The 12766-nt window shown below is 51.9% G+C and overlaps 5 protein-coding genes across 5 annotated transcripts; 1 reads left to right on the top strand and 4 right to left on the bottom strand.

Moving 5' to 3' along the window:
• Positions 1-565: 565 nt before the first annotated feature.
• Positions 566-2171, top strand: BO94DRAFT_574114 (FAD dependent oxidoreductase; the record flags this gene model as incomplete). The annotated part of the gene is made up of 2 exons (XM_025615002.1): positions 566-746; positions 792-2171. The coding sequence occupies 2 exons, from the start codon at positions 566-568 to the stop codon at positions 2066-2068; spliced, it is 1458 nt and encodes a 485-aa protein (XP_025468715.1). The 3' UTR covers positions 2069-2171.
• A 751-nt stretch (positions 2172-2922) lies between these two features.
• BO94DRAFT_584348 (uncharacterized protein) lies at positions 2923-3452 on the bottom strand (the record flags this gene model as incomplete). Its single annotated transcript, XM_025615618.1, has 3 exons — positions 2923-2976; positions 3036-3269; positions 3321-3452. 3 exons carry the CDS (start codon positions 3450-3452, stop codon positions 2923-2925), a joined length of 420 nt encoding a protein of 139 aa, XP_025468714.1.
• Positions 3453-4900: 1448 nt separating this feature from the next.
• Positions 4901-6365, bottom strand: BO94DRAFT_463213 (putative amino acid transporter; the record flags this gene model as incomplete). Its single annotated transcript, XM_025608013.1, has 2 exons — positions 4901-4960; positions 5013-6365. 2 exons carry the CDS (start codon positions 6363-6365, stop codon positions 4901-4903), a joined length of 1413 nt encoding a protein of 470 aa, XP_025468713.1.
• Positions 6366-8063: 1698 nt separating this feature from the next.
• On the bottom strand, positions 8064-10395 carry BO94DRAFT_545090 (HET domain-containing protein; the record flags this gene model as incomplete). Its single annotated transcript, XM_025613219.1, has 4 exons — positions 8064-8285; positions 8551-9342; positions 9532-10136; positions 10356-10395. 4 exons carry the CDS (start codon positions 10393-10395, stop codon positions 8064-8066), a joined length of 1659 nt encoding a protein of 552 aa, XP_025468712.1.
• Positions 10396-10913: 518 nt separating this feature from the next.
• BO94DRAFT_593075 (purine and uridine phosphorylase) lies at positions 10914-11857 on the bottom strand (the record flags this gene model as incomplete). Its single annotated transcript, XM_025616163.1, has 1 exon — positions 10914-11857. Exon 1 carries the CDS (start codon positions 11820-11822, stop codon positions 10914-10916), a length of 909 nt encoding a protein of 302 aa, XP_025468711.1. The 5' UTR covers positions 11823-11857.
• Positions 11858-12766: the final 909 nt, after the last annotated feature.

Here is a 12766-nt window from a genome sequence, read left to right as displayed (position 1 = left end):
ATCTGGGAACTACACTCAGGCCGAGATCAGCTCGGATTATATGCGTACTGGTTTAAGCCGAGGATTGGGCCTCCGATGGCTCGTCGCCTTCACTATCGCCCATCGCCCCCGGTATGTAGATAAGATGCCAGACGGCCTGAGGGACGACCAGCGAATCCCTTCGGTCGAAAGGTACTTCGTATCAAGCAGGCCGTGAGGAGTCGAAGCATATCAGGCCGCAGATCGAGAAGTTATCAGGGCCCGGGGAGAAATTAACTCAAAGAGGAAGGGCCGGCGGTTCAGGCCGAAGCAACCGGGGCGATAAGCTTCAATGTGCACCAGCAGCATCGTTACCCCTCACCATCCACGTCATTTGCATCCTCCTTGGCATCATCCACATCCCAGGGAAGGTCCAGCCCCGCGTTATCACCCATGGCAGCAGAGAGTGGGGGTCCGTCGGCGTCGATTGTCTCTATCCTCCGGGCTTGGCACGGCCATCGTGTCTCGGGGTACATTGCACGACTATAAAACCGAGCTTAGTCCCTGATAAGAATTGCCTGCAACATCAGTGGCATATCGCTACACTATGGCTTCATCACCTGTCGACAAAGCCGCCCCGATCGCCATCATCGGAGCGGGAGTGTTTGGCCTCTCCAGTGCCATCCATCTGGTCAAGCGGGGATACAAGAATGTCACCGTCTTTGACCGTCAGCCCTACCACGAGACACACTACGACTTTGACCGCGGCTGCGATGCTGCCTCTGCTGGTACTCAGCCTCTCAAATCAAATGTATAATACTAACGTCCCTTAGACTGCAACAAGATTATTCGTGCCGCCTACGGTCACGAAACATGGTACCAGAACCTGACCCTCGAAGCCATCAAGGTATGGGAATCCTGGAACGACACGCTCGCCACGGGAGCCATGCTTCCCCCTGGCATGACACGCGACGAGCGCATCTATGTCAACTGCGGGAACTACCATTTCGGCGACCACGGCGACGCCGCCGGACTGAATCCCTTTGAAAAGGCGTCCGTGGAGAACATTACCAAGGCTGGTCTCGGCCACACCCAGTACCTTTTCGCATCCAAGCCGGAGGAGGCGAAGCGAGCCAAGAAGGATGGCTACGGGTATGCCGTCGATCCCTTTCACCTCTCCGGTGATGGACAGCCCTCCGGATACCTCGACATGATTGGGGGATTCGTATACGCGGACAAGGCGTGTCGTTACGCGCTGCATCTAGCGCAACAACTGGGAGTCAATCTCGTGCTCGACCGACAAGCCGGCAGCTTCGAGGGCTTTGTCGAAGACAGCACCGGCACAGTAACCGGGATCCGCACTACGGACGGCAAACAACACCCAGCTTCCCTAACCATCGTCGCCTGCGGGGGCTGGACCCCCTCTCTTCTTCCCGAAATGGACGGTCTCTGTGAAACCACGGCCGGGTCAGTGGCGATGATCCAGATCCCGTCTTCCTCTCCCCTCCGACAACGATTCTCAGCGACCAACTTCCCGGTCTTCCAATGGAACGTGCGATCCGGTGAAAACGGCAACCTGTACGGGTTTCCCCTCGACGACCGGGGGGTCCTGAAGATCGGCTACCGCGGGACAAAATACACCCACCCGCAAGTCCAATCCGACGGCCATGTGCGCAGCACACCGATCACGAAATGGACATCTCCATTCATCACCGGGTTACCGGAGAAATCTGCCACGGTGATTCAATCCTTCCTCGACCGATATATCCCCGAGCTCAAGGCCGCAGGGATCGGGATCTCGCAGACGCGACTATGCTGGTACACGGATTCATACGACAACCACTGGGTGATTGACCAAGTGCCGGATAAAAAGGGGGTGATTGTGGCGACGGGAGGGAGTGGACATGCATTCAAGTTCCTGCCAGTGTTGGGACAATTAGTGGCCGATCGGGTAGAGGGAGTACAGTCAGAGTTGCTGAAGTTGTTGCAGTGGCGGAAACTAGGGAAGGATGAGAAGGGATTGAACGAGCTAATGAGGGGATTCGAGGATCGAAACGCGCTGCAAAAGGTGAAGATGGTGGATGATATAGGGAGGGGGAGTAAACTATAGCCTCACCCCACTATACCTACACGTAACCAACAATCAACCTATAACCATGTTAACTCGAAGCAGTAACAATACCATAACTATACACACACACATATACATACATACATACATACATACATACATACATACATACATACATACCCCCCAACTCATCCTCCCATTTCACATAACCATCAATTTCTCATCTTATATCACACATTACACCAACTCACTCCACTTATATCCTCTGTACCTTCACCTATCTGGAAAGGCGTGGATGGAGGAGAGTCCCTTGCAATGAATGGCCTGCGCCACGACGAGAAGTAACAATCCTTTCATGTCTGAAGCATACCCGATTATCTATCTGATGGAGTGAGTCGTCGGGAGTAAAGCAAAGCTCAAGCTTATTCTATCTCGACAATCTCCCGTATATCTGGCATTGTAGTAACATGTCATCAACTATGTTGATAATATCGTCGACGACAGGTCGAGGGGTACGATGTGGTGGATAGTAGTGGTGTGGTTGGTGCTATAGTGTCATCATTTGGAGGATACAAGGTTTATATCAGCTCAGGTCGGACATAGCACAAAGGCTGGTGATAATTTCCTGATAGATTTTGTTACGTTCATACCAGTAGGCCAAAACGGAAATCCGCTGGCCATCTGGAGAACAGACGGAACGAAGACTCTTTGTCCCAACAAATTTTGACTAAGCCGCTATGCTATGTACTCATGCAAGATGCATACAAGATGTCGACCAATGGCAACAACAGCACAAATTCAACACGCTAACATGCGATACGATGCAATACTCTTAGATAAATCAACCCTCTAATCACCTGCAAATTACCCGATTCCCGCAACTCAATCTGTCATCAAGCGATCGTGATATTCTGACTCAAAGTTTGAAAATACGGCTCGTACAAAGCCTAGCCCGCACGTCAGCAACAAACATTCTACTCCACGAAAGTCAACAGAAACCACTCACCCCAATAAGAGTCGCATGCGCCACTCCCAGAGTCGCCGCCCCGGCAGCAGTTCCCTCCGGGATAGTCACAGTGAAGTTCTGATACTGAGGCAGGTAGTATTCATGATACACGGGCTTGAACGGGCCATTGTAAAGGACGACGCCCATGACCTCCGAGGCGGGGTAGCAGGTCGACGACGCACAGGATTGTAGGCCGATGGCGATGCTCATTTCTTCGACGTTGGTTGGGGGGGTCTGTTCACTGTATTAGGGGGGTGGCCATCACGGCAGAGTAACGCAACTTACAGGACGCTGGATCTGCACGGTCAGCTGCTGTCCTGCCTTAACTGTCTGTCCGGCGGCGGGTAGGGCGATGTCGACGTTTTGGGCCAGGGCGCTGGCGACAAAGGTGGTGGCTATGGCGAGGATGGTTCTCATTGTGGCGGTGGAATGAATATCACACTGAGTGGATGAACAAGAATGGAAGCAAGCATAGGAGAAAGTAGAGCCAGTGTGGCCTTTTATATAGACAATCGACACGACCGGATGAATCCAACGCCGTGAAGGGGAAGGATATCAAAGACCAAAATAGTAGCTTCCATCTGGAACACGGGATTGACAGGCGCGGATCTGATTGGCAGGGTTTCAGCTATGAGTGTCGATCGGTTGTCAAGGTGATGCATCGAATCGAGATGGACATCCGGGGTCTCCCAAGGGAGGAATACGGGGCCGCCCTAACGGGGTAAGTGTTGAGACAAGCAATTTAGCAGGATGGGGGCCGTGGTCCACCGATTCCCCTGACTTTATTCTGCAGGCTGCAACATTAGCGGATACTTGACGTGAAGAGAGGACAGCAGAGGGGAATGCATACCCCCTGGGTGCATAGTTGTGAATTAATGATGAGCTCAGCTTGTGCATGCACAAGTCACCTGATGTGGGGATGGGTGGCCTGGTGGCCTGACCGGCGGTCGCATGCCATGATTCATTCATTCAGTCGGCAGGATTCATGGCGGGCTGTGGCGAACGCAGATCTTGAATCATTTTTCTTATGGCTAGGAGTCAGTAGTGGAGGTGACTGGTCGGGGATAAGGCCCTCCATGATGGGATGAGTGAGTGACTCGATATATACCGCTGAGTGAGACCTGCACCACCAGCCTGCCAGCAAAAGCAATGCCCACGCCTTCTCACCTGATGGCTGATGGCTGATGCTGATCGGCAGGTATTATACCAGCACACGCCGATCTATCATACTACTAGATAATATCAGGCCATCTCACCTCAGCGGCGATCCTCGCCCTCCACCGGGGAGGAGGGGAGGGGGCTCAACCAACCAAAGTTAGCATTTTGCAAAGGATCATACTGGGTAGCACCCTTATTTGCTTGCTCCACGGAGGCAACTTGAAGAAATCCCAGTCGATAGCGTGCTCTTGGACTGGGTGCGTCGGTTCGTCCGGATAAGGATGACGTTGCAATGTGCAAGCCTCTCGAGCCCCGCGTCTTCCGTCTCTCCCCAACCTAACCAGGCTACTACCTTCCGCCACCCGGAGCTTATCTCGCCCTGAACATGGTTCGATGAGGCTTATCTCGAAAACTCTACTAGAATACGGAGTATAGATGCAAAACTTGATGTATCTGGCTAGAACAGGTATCACGCTGTGAGAAAAAAAGACCCGCTCGTGTATCAACAGGCGCTGGCGTAAATGTATTCACAATCATAAGCATGGGGACATATATATACATAAATGCAATGGGTATTTGCAGCTGGTCGGGGGATGATGCCAACCCGTGCCGGAGTTTGCGGGCTCGTGGACCCGCCCGTCCCGGTCGGACGTGGAGCAAGAATCATGATTACAGGAAGAGGCAAGAAGCAGGAGGCAAGACACCCCTTACTCCGGGGACGCGCATGAGAACACGCCGCGGACTGAGCCGTTGCGGTAGTTGATCACCTGCCAGACGATTAGCACCAGTGTTATGCAGACCACAAGCTAGGAAACTTACAATATCGTCGACACTGGCATAGGTACCAGCCCCCAGTGTCACGAGTCCAATGATCAGGCACATCAGGTTCAGCGCACCCAGCATCAGGTTCTTGGGTGTGTTCCATTTGCCCTCGCGGAGGAGCAGGAACCACATCAGCGCGGGGAAGTAGAAAGTGAAACCCGAGATGAAGAGCGAGGATGAGATGGACAGCAGATCCGAGAAGAAGGGAATCACCTCGGCAATCACAAAGGCTAGCCAGGTGATGATGGTGATCAGCACCAGCCAGGTGATCCAGCCCATCTTGGTGTTAATGAACCGGATAGGCGAGTTCTTGAAGATGCGCCCGTGCACCATACGACCCAGCACGACCGTGTTGATGGAGCCACTGATGAAGATGACAGGGAGGGCGATACCGAAGGCAACCCTCTTGACCGTGCTGCCAGCCGACAGCAAAGCCGGGCTCTGCACGTCCTGACCGACAAAGGCATAGATCACGGCGCCAGTGATGGTGTAGATGACAATTTCAATCAGACCCAGGGCCCAGATCGACTTGGTGTAGTCCTTGGGCGTGTGCATCTCGTCCATGAAGGAGAACTGGCACATGGCGAAACTGTAGGCGAAGACGATGTTGGTGACGGCAATGAAGGCGTCGGTGAAGGTGATGCCCTCCTTGGGCCAGGCCGACCAGTCCACAGCCGACAACCCACCCACCTCGTTGGAGCTGCGGACTCCCGTGGCAATCATAGTGATGAGGATAGCAACGATGATGGAGACAAAGTCGATGTAACCCAGGATAGCCATCTCAGCGAAACTGGGAGGCACAGCAAAGAGCAGCAAGATAATGGCGGACACAACGGCGAAGATGACGGAGCAGATGCCGCTGTCAGTGATGTTGATGAAGGCGATGGTACCGGTCAGACAATGAGAGCCGGTCAGGAACAGCAATTGCAGACCCAGCATAACGTAGACGATCTCGTAACCCACACGACCAAACATCAGACGACCCGCTTCGGGGTAGTGGGCAACCTCGGGGAACTTCAACTTGACCTGACCGACGACGTAACTGGTGTAGATGGCGATGAAACCCAGACCGACAGTCATGATGACACCGGCCACCATACCGAGCGTAGCGAAACTGGAGGGAATAGACAAACTACCGAGGGCGATAGCCTCGACGATGAGGACCACGGTGAGACGCTTCCAGCCCAGACGGTTGTACTTTTCGATACCGGCCTCGTAGATGTTCCGCTCACTCTCACTCATCTTGTCGACCATATCGCCGTCGAAAGGCGGCGGAGCGAACTTTTCTCCTTCCATGCCCGTGACATTACGGGACTTGTTGTCCGTCCCGATCTCGTCGGCGTAACCCATGGCGGAAAAAGGTGAAGGTGATGTGTGTAGTGGGAAAGATGGGGTGACGAGAGGCGGAAGGGTGGAGAGGGAAAGGTGGGAGGTTCACACAATGCCCTGTCACACCGGATGCCTGAGGTCGGGGTGAGGTGAGGAAGACAAAGAGGGAGGAGGCGAGTGTCGAGAGAGAGGGAAGAGAGAGGAAAGAGAGGGAAAGCCGGACGGTTTTGAATGGGGCGGGACGGAGATTCACCGCAGGCTCCAACATCGACGGGCCACTTCCTGGCAGCTCCAACGTGTGTCGGATGAATCCGGGCAAGCGCCAGTTGCTGATAAACAGGCCGCAGCAGACCACTCGTTCGCCTGCCCATCACACGATGAGGTGGAATCCATTTGGTAATGAGATTCGGTGGCGGTTGCTAAGGTTTGCAGGTTTATCAAAATCCACGTGGGGACCAAGCTCCCGCCACTGCACCTCCCAGCCAATCATTGTCCAACCAATTCTGCCCAGGCCGTGGAATCGCCCGAACCCGGACTAGCGTCCACCAGGGGTTAAGCCCCAGGGTGACGTTGGGCTGCAGCGGTACCCGCTTGAGGTTTAGCGTTGGGGTTGCGCTAGCCCCGACGCGGAGGAGAGAGGGCAGCGGTGCGCCCCCCAGGCTTAAAGGCTATTCGTCTTAGGCTCTTAGCCTTGCCCTCCCCAGACTCGCAGGATGGACTAACACCGGCGGTTGCAGTAGTCCGCCCTCTACCGTCCGCCCGATCGACGCGGTAGTAATCCCCTCGGGGTGTCCGGCACGAAGTTTATTTGCACTGGCGGCGGCCAGTACGAACTAGCTACCAAATATTAGTAGTAGTAATCAGTAATCAATAATCAGTAATCAATACTCAGGATTGAGCAACCGAGATGAAAGCCAAGAAGCAAAATACCGGGGTGTTCACCGGGGGGCTCACCCGGGTGGAGGGTCCAGGTCATGGCAAATGGCAAATGGAGGCAGTGTAAACGACGCTGACCTGCAAATGAAACACGGAGCAATGTTCTCCCTCGAATTGGGGAGAAGCCAACTCCAACATCTTCTAGAAGCCTGACGAATGCGGCAAGGGAGCGACACGGTTATCAATGTGATGACCAATTGCTATCGCTCATCGGCACGGGCGGTCGCACCGCGGTTGGAGGCGAGAGCCCCTTGCTGGTCCCGGCGCTTATCTTATCCCGTCTGACCTTCATCGCTCACCCGATGTTTATCGCTGTTATTATTCATGGACCGCTGATGGCGACCCGGCCCGAGAGATTGGCCCATCCATCGTGACCACTGTCGCTGACATCTGATGCTCTATCTATAATTTTAGAGGATGATCGGGAGCGGATGACGACGCAGTTGCGTCCTTGCATGTCCGGGCCATCCGCTGCCTCCCGGATCCCGACCGTCAGGCATCAAGGCACTCAGACCAGATGTTGTGTTGGAGCAGCCCTCAGGCATCCACCCCAACTGACTCCAACCGAGCACACCCTAAACCGGAATGGGGAAAGTCTGGTCTCGATGCCGAGTTCCGTTCCGCTCGGTCGGGGTTCGGGGCCGGTCGGTCTCCCCAGATTGCTTCCCATGGCCTGAAGGAACTCTGGATCGCTTCATTATCTCGGGCAATATGACATCTGGCGGCCCGTCAGGTAAGGGGCCGGCTCAGACATTCGACCCAGTACTTATCCAGCACATTAACCTAACCTTCTTTCAGACCCGCTGGTGCGGAGATCGATCCCGCTCCGAGCTCACACCCGCTCAGTGGGCGGAAGAAGACATTCTTGTATGGAGATGCTGTATTCCAGGCTGACTTATGCGTGAATGTCCTGGTTTGACTCCTGGTGTACCGTGTCTTTGTTACAGTGAACATCTCATTTATATCCACCGAAGTACATTCCAAAACACGTTCATCAATTCGTCGCTGTGCATATATATATAGCAGCAGGCGTAAGTAATCACCACCTACTTCATCAAAGTGTTCAATGTGTTAATGTTATGAAGCAAAAAGGAGAAACCCGACGCTTATATAAACCTTTAGATCAATAGAATCTCACTGTGCAAGAATGAAAGGCCGCAACTGGGGACCTAACTTGACCCAGTCGGTTAGATAGAATTGGCCGAGGCCAACACGCTTTACTGATCCCCTGGTGAGTCTCCACAAACATTACTGAAACATATATACAAACGAGGGCTGGATAATCGACGGCGTGATCGTAACTCTGCAAATCGGGCCACCCCTCGGGATCACGAAGCTCGTAGAGAGCCGCCCCAGTTGAGTCGCGCCACAGCCCCTCGATATTTTTATAATATGCACTGGCAGATAATGCAAGGCCCAGTGCTTCAAACTGTGTGTCTGGGTCTGTGTCGAGGGCTTCCGAAAATCGACGCAACTCGCCTTGCTTCATGTTGTTTTGCCTACCAACTTCCCGTCCATCTTCCGTCCGGAAACAGGCTACACCCTCTTGTAGCAATTGAGGGTCGACCTTCAAAATAAGCGAGCTGGTGTGCACCATGATTCTCCCAGGCTGTTGTCCAGCAAGCCTGATTAGTTCAGAAGAGATTCTTTCATGCAGATCCGGCACAGTCAGAGTATGGCGATCAATTCCAAGTGCGTCAGTGCAGAGCTCATCTATCGATGACCATCGGGCCTCAATCAACTCAACATAATGTTGCCATCTGGCATCGGGCTCGAAAACGGCTGGTAACTTGGATGGAAAGCACCCATTTCGCCAAGCAACTAAAGCAACGAGGAGCTTCATCTTGTGATCTTTGTTGCCAGGAACCGATGGCTCGGAGATGGGTGGTCGAATGAATCGTAGAGAGAGGTTGTCCGAGGCGACTGCCCAAATGGCTAGATTTGTTACAGGCATCCCATCCGGTCTCCAAAAGCTAACAGGACCCTTGATAGAGACCCAAGACCAGGACGGAAAGACTTCGCCCTTGGGCGGGATTCGAGTGTTGTACATTCCACCATCGGACTGCCACATCATGCAGGTTTCGAACTCTTCTTCAAGGGGAAATCCATATTAATGTGCCGACCCGGCTGTGTGCTGTAGGATTCCTGTAAAGCCGAAGAGAACATCTGACTCCAGAGTAAATTCTCTCTTTGTGTACTCGCAAAGTAAATTGGAGATCCGTGAGAAAGTATAATTGGTGTGAATGTTGACCCATTCAGTTTCCCGCATGTCACGATCCTCCATATGGATCTTTTCGCCATCATAGCACTCAAAGATAACTCCTTGGTCGGAGAAGAGCAGTACCCGGGAAGATAAGAAAGCCTCTTGGAATGTCCAGCCTCTGGTCGCCCATTTAGATCGGCTACAGAGAACCTGGTACTGATCATATTCCCGGAGCAGGTAAACGTCTCTTGTCTGATATGGATCCGTGGTAGTTTCTCTTGGCTTGGATACGCCAGCCAGTCCATCGTGGGCACCTTCGCCCTGGAACTGTGCAATGATGAGACAGGCATGCCCGTAAATCCTTCCCATTGCATTTATTTGGGCTCTCTTTTCTTCCATGCTGTCCTGGACGATGCACAAGCGGTCGACCCATAGAAAATGGATTCCCAAGTTGGAGCAAACCGTCATGGCATCTGTGATAGCGGTCGGAATGCCTTCATTATCAAACAAATATCCATCGCTTTCAAGTTCGTGGACGTTATCCTTGGTCGCTTGCAGATCCGAATCTTTTGTTGGTCCCCATACATAACTCAAAGTTGCATACTTGGGCACCTTGAGGAGTTTCATGACCGATCTTGATTCCAAAATTAAACCTGGTCATTCACCATATATATCACGAGAATAACTGGCCAGAACGTGTCCCACTGCAGCTGACTGGCAGGAAAACATTAGGCATCAGTTCAGCTGAGAGCGTCGCCAACAGCATGCGTTGGGCACATCGTGGACTTTCGCGCATCTGATCAATTCCGATAATCCTACCATGGAGGCCTGGAAGAAATCAACCATGAGAGTCGAGCCTGGCAACAGCATACCAAAAGTCGAACACCTGGTGGAGGTAATCACAACGTTCATAGCGAAAGGAAGGCGCCACAGCCACACTTTCCGCCTAAGGCCTACTTTTTATAACCAGCAGAATCTTCACCGCTGAGATATATTCATACCTGAGGCACTACTTCACGACTAACTCTGTTCTAGTCGTGGTTTATTATTTCTACGTGATGGCCCTCTGGAGACCCTACTTGAGATACCTGTATCAGGCCATGCGTTGAAGCCTCTGTATAAGATTATATATATATACTATATCTACCCCATTTAAGACGCTATAGAAGACACCTGTCCATGTGTTGGAGGTGAGTGAGGTAAGGGGGTGGGTGGAAGTGTGAATAAAATCTATTATGTATAAATCTCCAGTATGTAGCATTGTATTATGGCTACTAGTTAAATTGTAATGACTGGGGATGAAGCAATCTATGGCTTTGGGGTGGGAAGCGAGACCATATTGAATATATTGCTGCAAAAGACATCATCATTGATTCAAATCTCATCTTCCTCAATATACCTCAACCATATGCGAAAGATTATTTTATCCCCTAATCAATCTCCTCAAGCAAACCCCTCATATACGCCGCCGCCATCAACGCCGCATACATCTCCCACCTATCACTTGCATGAACATCCGCATAATTTGAAATCCCACGAACCACCAAGCACGGAAAGGCATCAACCAAGCCCACGGCTTCATTGTCCAGACACAAAACATCCGTCCCTCTCACAATGCAATCCCGATCAACCGCATGTTGAATCCTGTAATCACCAGATCCAATCACAACATAATGCACCGCCGAATTGGGTCGGTTATGCCTCACAATCAACCCCGACGGATCACACCCGATACAATCTGTCCCCACATGGCAGATATCACTGCGATAAAGCCGATCCGTATGAGAGGGAGGACGCATAAATCTCTCTTTAGCATCAGGACCCACATTCTTCTCCACCATTTCCGTAACAACCTTTTCCAGAGAACGCATATCATGTCTCCTCCGAAGCCTATCCAACGCTTCGCGGAGAGAACTCAGCTGATCTATGAAGCGCGGACCCTGATTCAGGAAAGCTCCACCCTTGGGAAGCCACACATAATAGATTTGAACGGCAGTCTGATTCTCACCATCGACACCGACCACGACATCACCGAGACGGATATCGTGTTGGGGACTGGGCACCCCCGAGGCCGCCCCAACCAGAAATATGATTCTCAGGTTGGGAAACGTAATCCGCATGGCTGTGGCGACTGTGGTCGTGGACGGGGTTCTACTCCCCGTGACAAAGGTAAGCGCTACATTGTGCTTGCCGATGCGACCTATCGTGTAGGCATTGTGATCGTCGTGGCTTGGGGATTTCAGAAGGCCGTGCTCTTCGTCGAGGGAGATCTGGGCGGCGGTAAAATCGGTGAATGTTGGACAGATATATCCGATGGTATATAGACGGGGGTCGGACATGTTGGGGGGATGGAAGATGGATGGATTATGTGATTAGGTTGAATGCTGAAGACCGTTTTTATAGGTGAGGGGCGCAGATCATATATGACACTCATAGGATGTCAGTGGCAGAGGAGAGGCAGGTGCTGTATGCATGATCAAAGAAACCGATTCTGGGGTCAGGTGGATATCATGGACTGCATCTGATTCTGACCGGGGAATCCCAGAGTATGCAAGATAATCAACGAGAGATGAGGATTTACCTATGTTAAGGTTGTAGAGATAAGCTTTGGTCTCGAAGATCGATGCACTTGCCGAAGACTTAATCAAGTACACGGATTAAGGCAGGGACGTACAACGGTTCTTTGTTTCCTGGACAGCGACTTGCCGGGAATAGAGAGAAAGCACGCTGACAATGCATTACCAAAACAACTGATATAGGTACGTAGATCTTGACAAGATCTCGTTTCGGGGAATGTACACCACCAGTTACGTCTTGGAAGTGGCAATAACCTTCTTACGCGGGAAATATCCAACGGGATGTTCATTGTACCTTTGTTCCTTTGTCTTTTGTTGTGATGCGGAGATACACATATTTGTATTGGTCCAGTGGATAAGACAGTTGACAATGAATTAAAATTAGAAAGAATAAGGGTTGAACCCTTCTTTCTTCACTCGACGCGGAGCCCTACCAGCATTCTACTACCTGCAAGTTGTGGTCTGCTGATAAGCGGTACTATGCATGACCCAACCATTCTGGCTACACCCATCTCTGATATGAAAGTGTTTCCAAACACCACACAGGAAAAGAAAATCGGGGGTAGTAGGGAGAAGGTAATGAGTAGTCGGGTCTTCTCGGAGAGAATAGACAACGACTTGGCTATGCTGCTTACCACTGGGAAATCTTCATTTCGCCCAAGACATCTGCAGTATGAAGTTGCTACTCGTAAGATGTAACCGATGGG

Source organism: Aspergillus sclerotioniger (genome assembly GCF_003184525.1).
Source record: "Aspergillus sclerotioniger CBS 115572 chromosome Unknown BO94scaffold_10, whole genome shotgun sequence".
NCBI lineage: Eukaryota > Fungi > Ascomycota > Eurotiomycetes > Eurotiales > Aspergillaceae > Aspergillus > Aspergillus sclerotioniger.
Note: the sequence above shows the minus strand (reverse complement) of the source record. Positions and strands in the feature narration are given on the sequence as shown.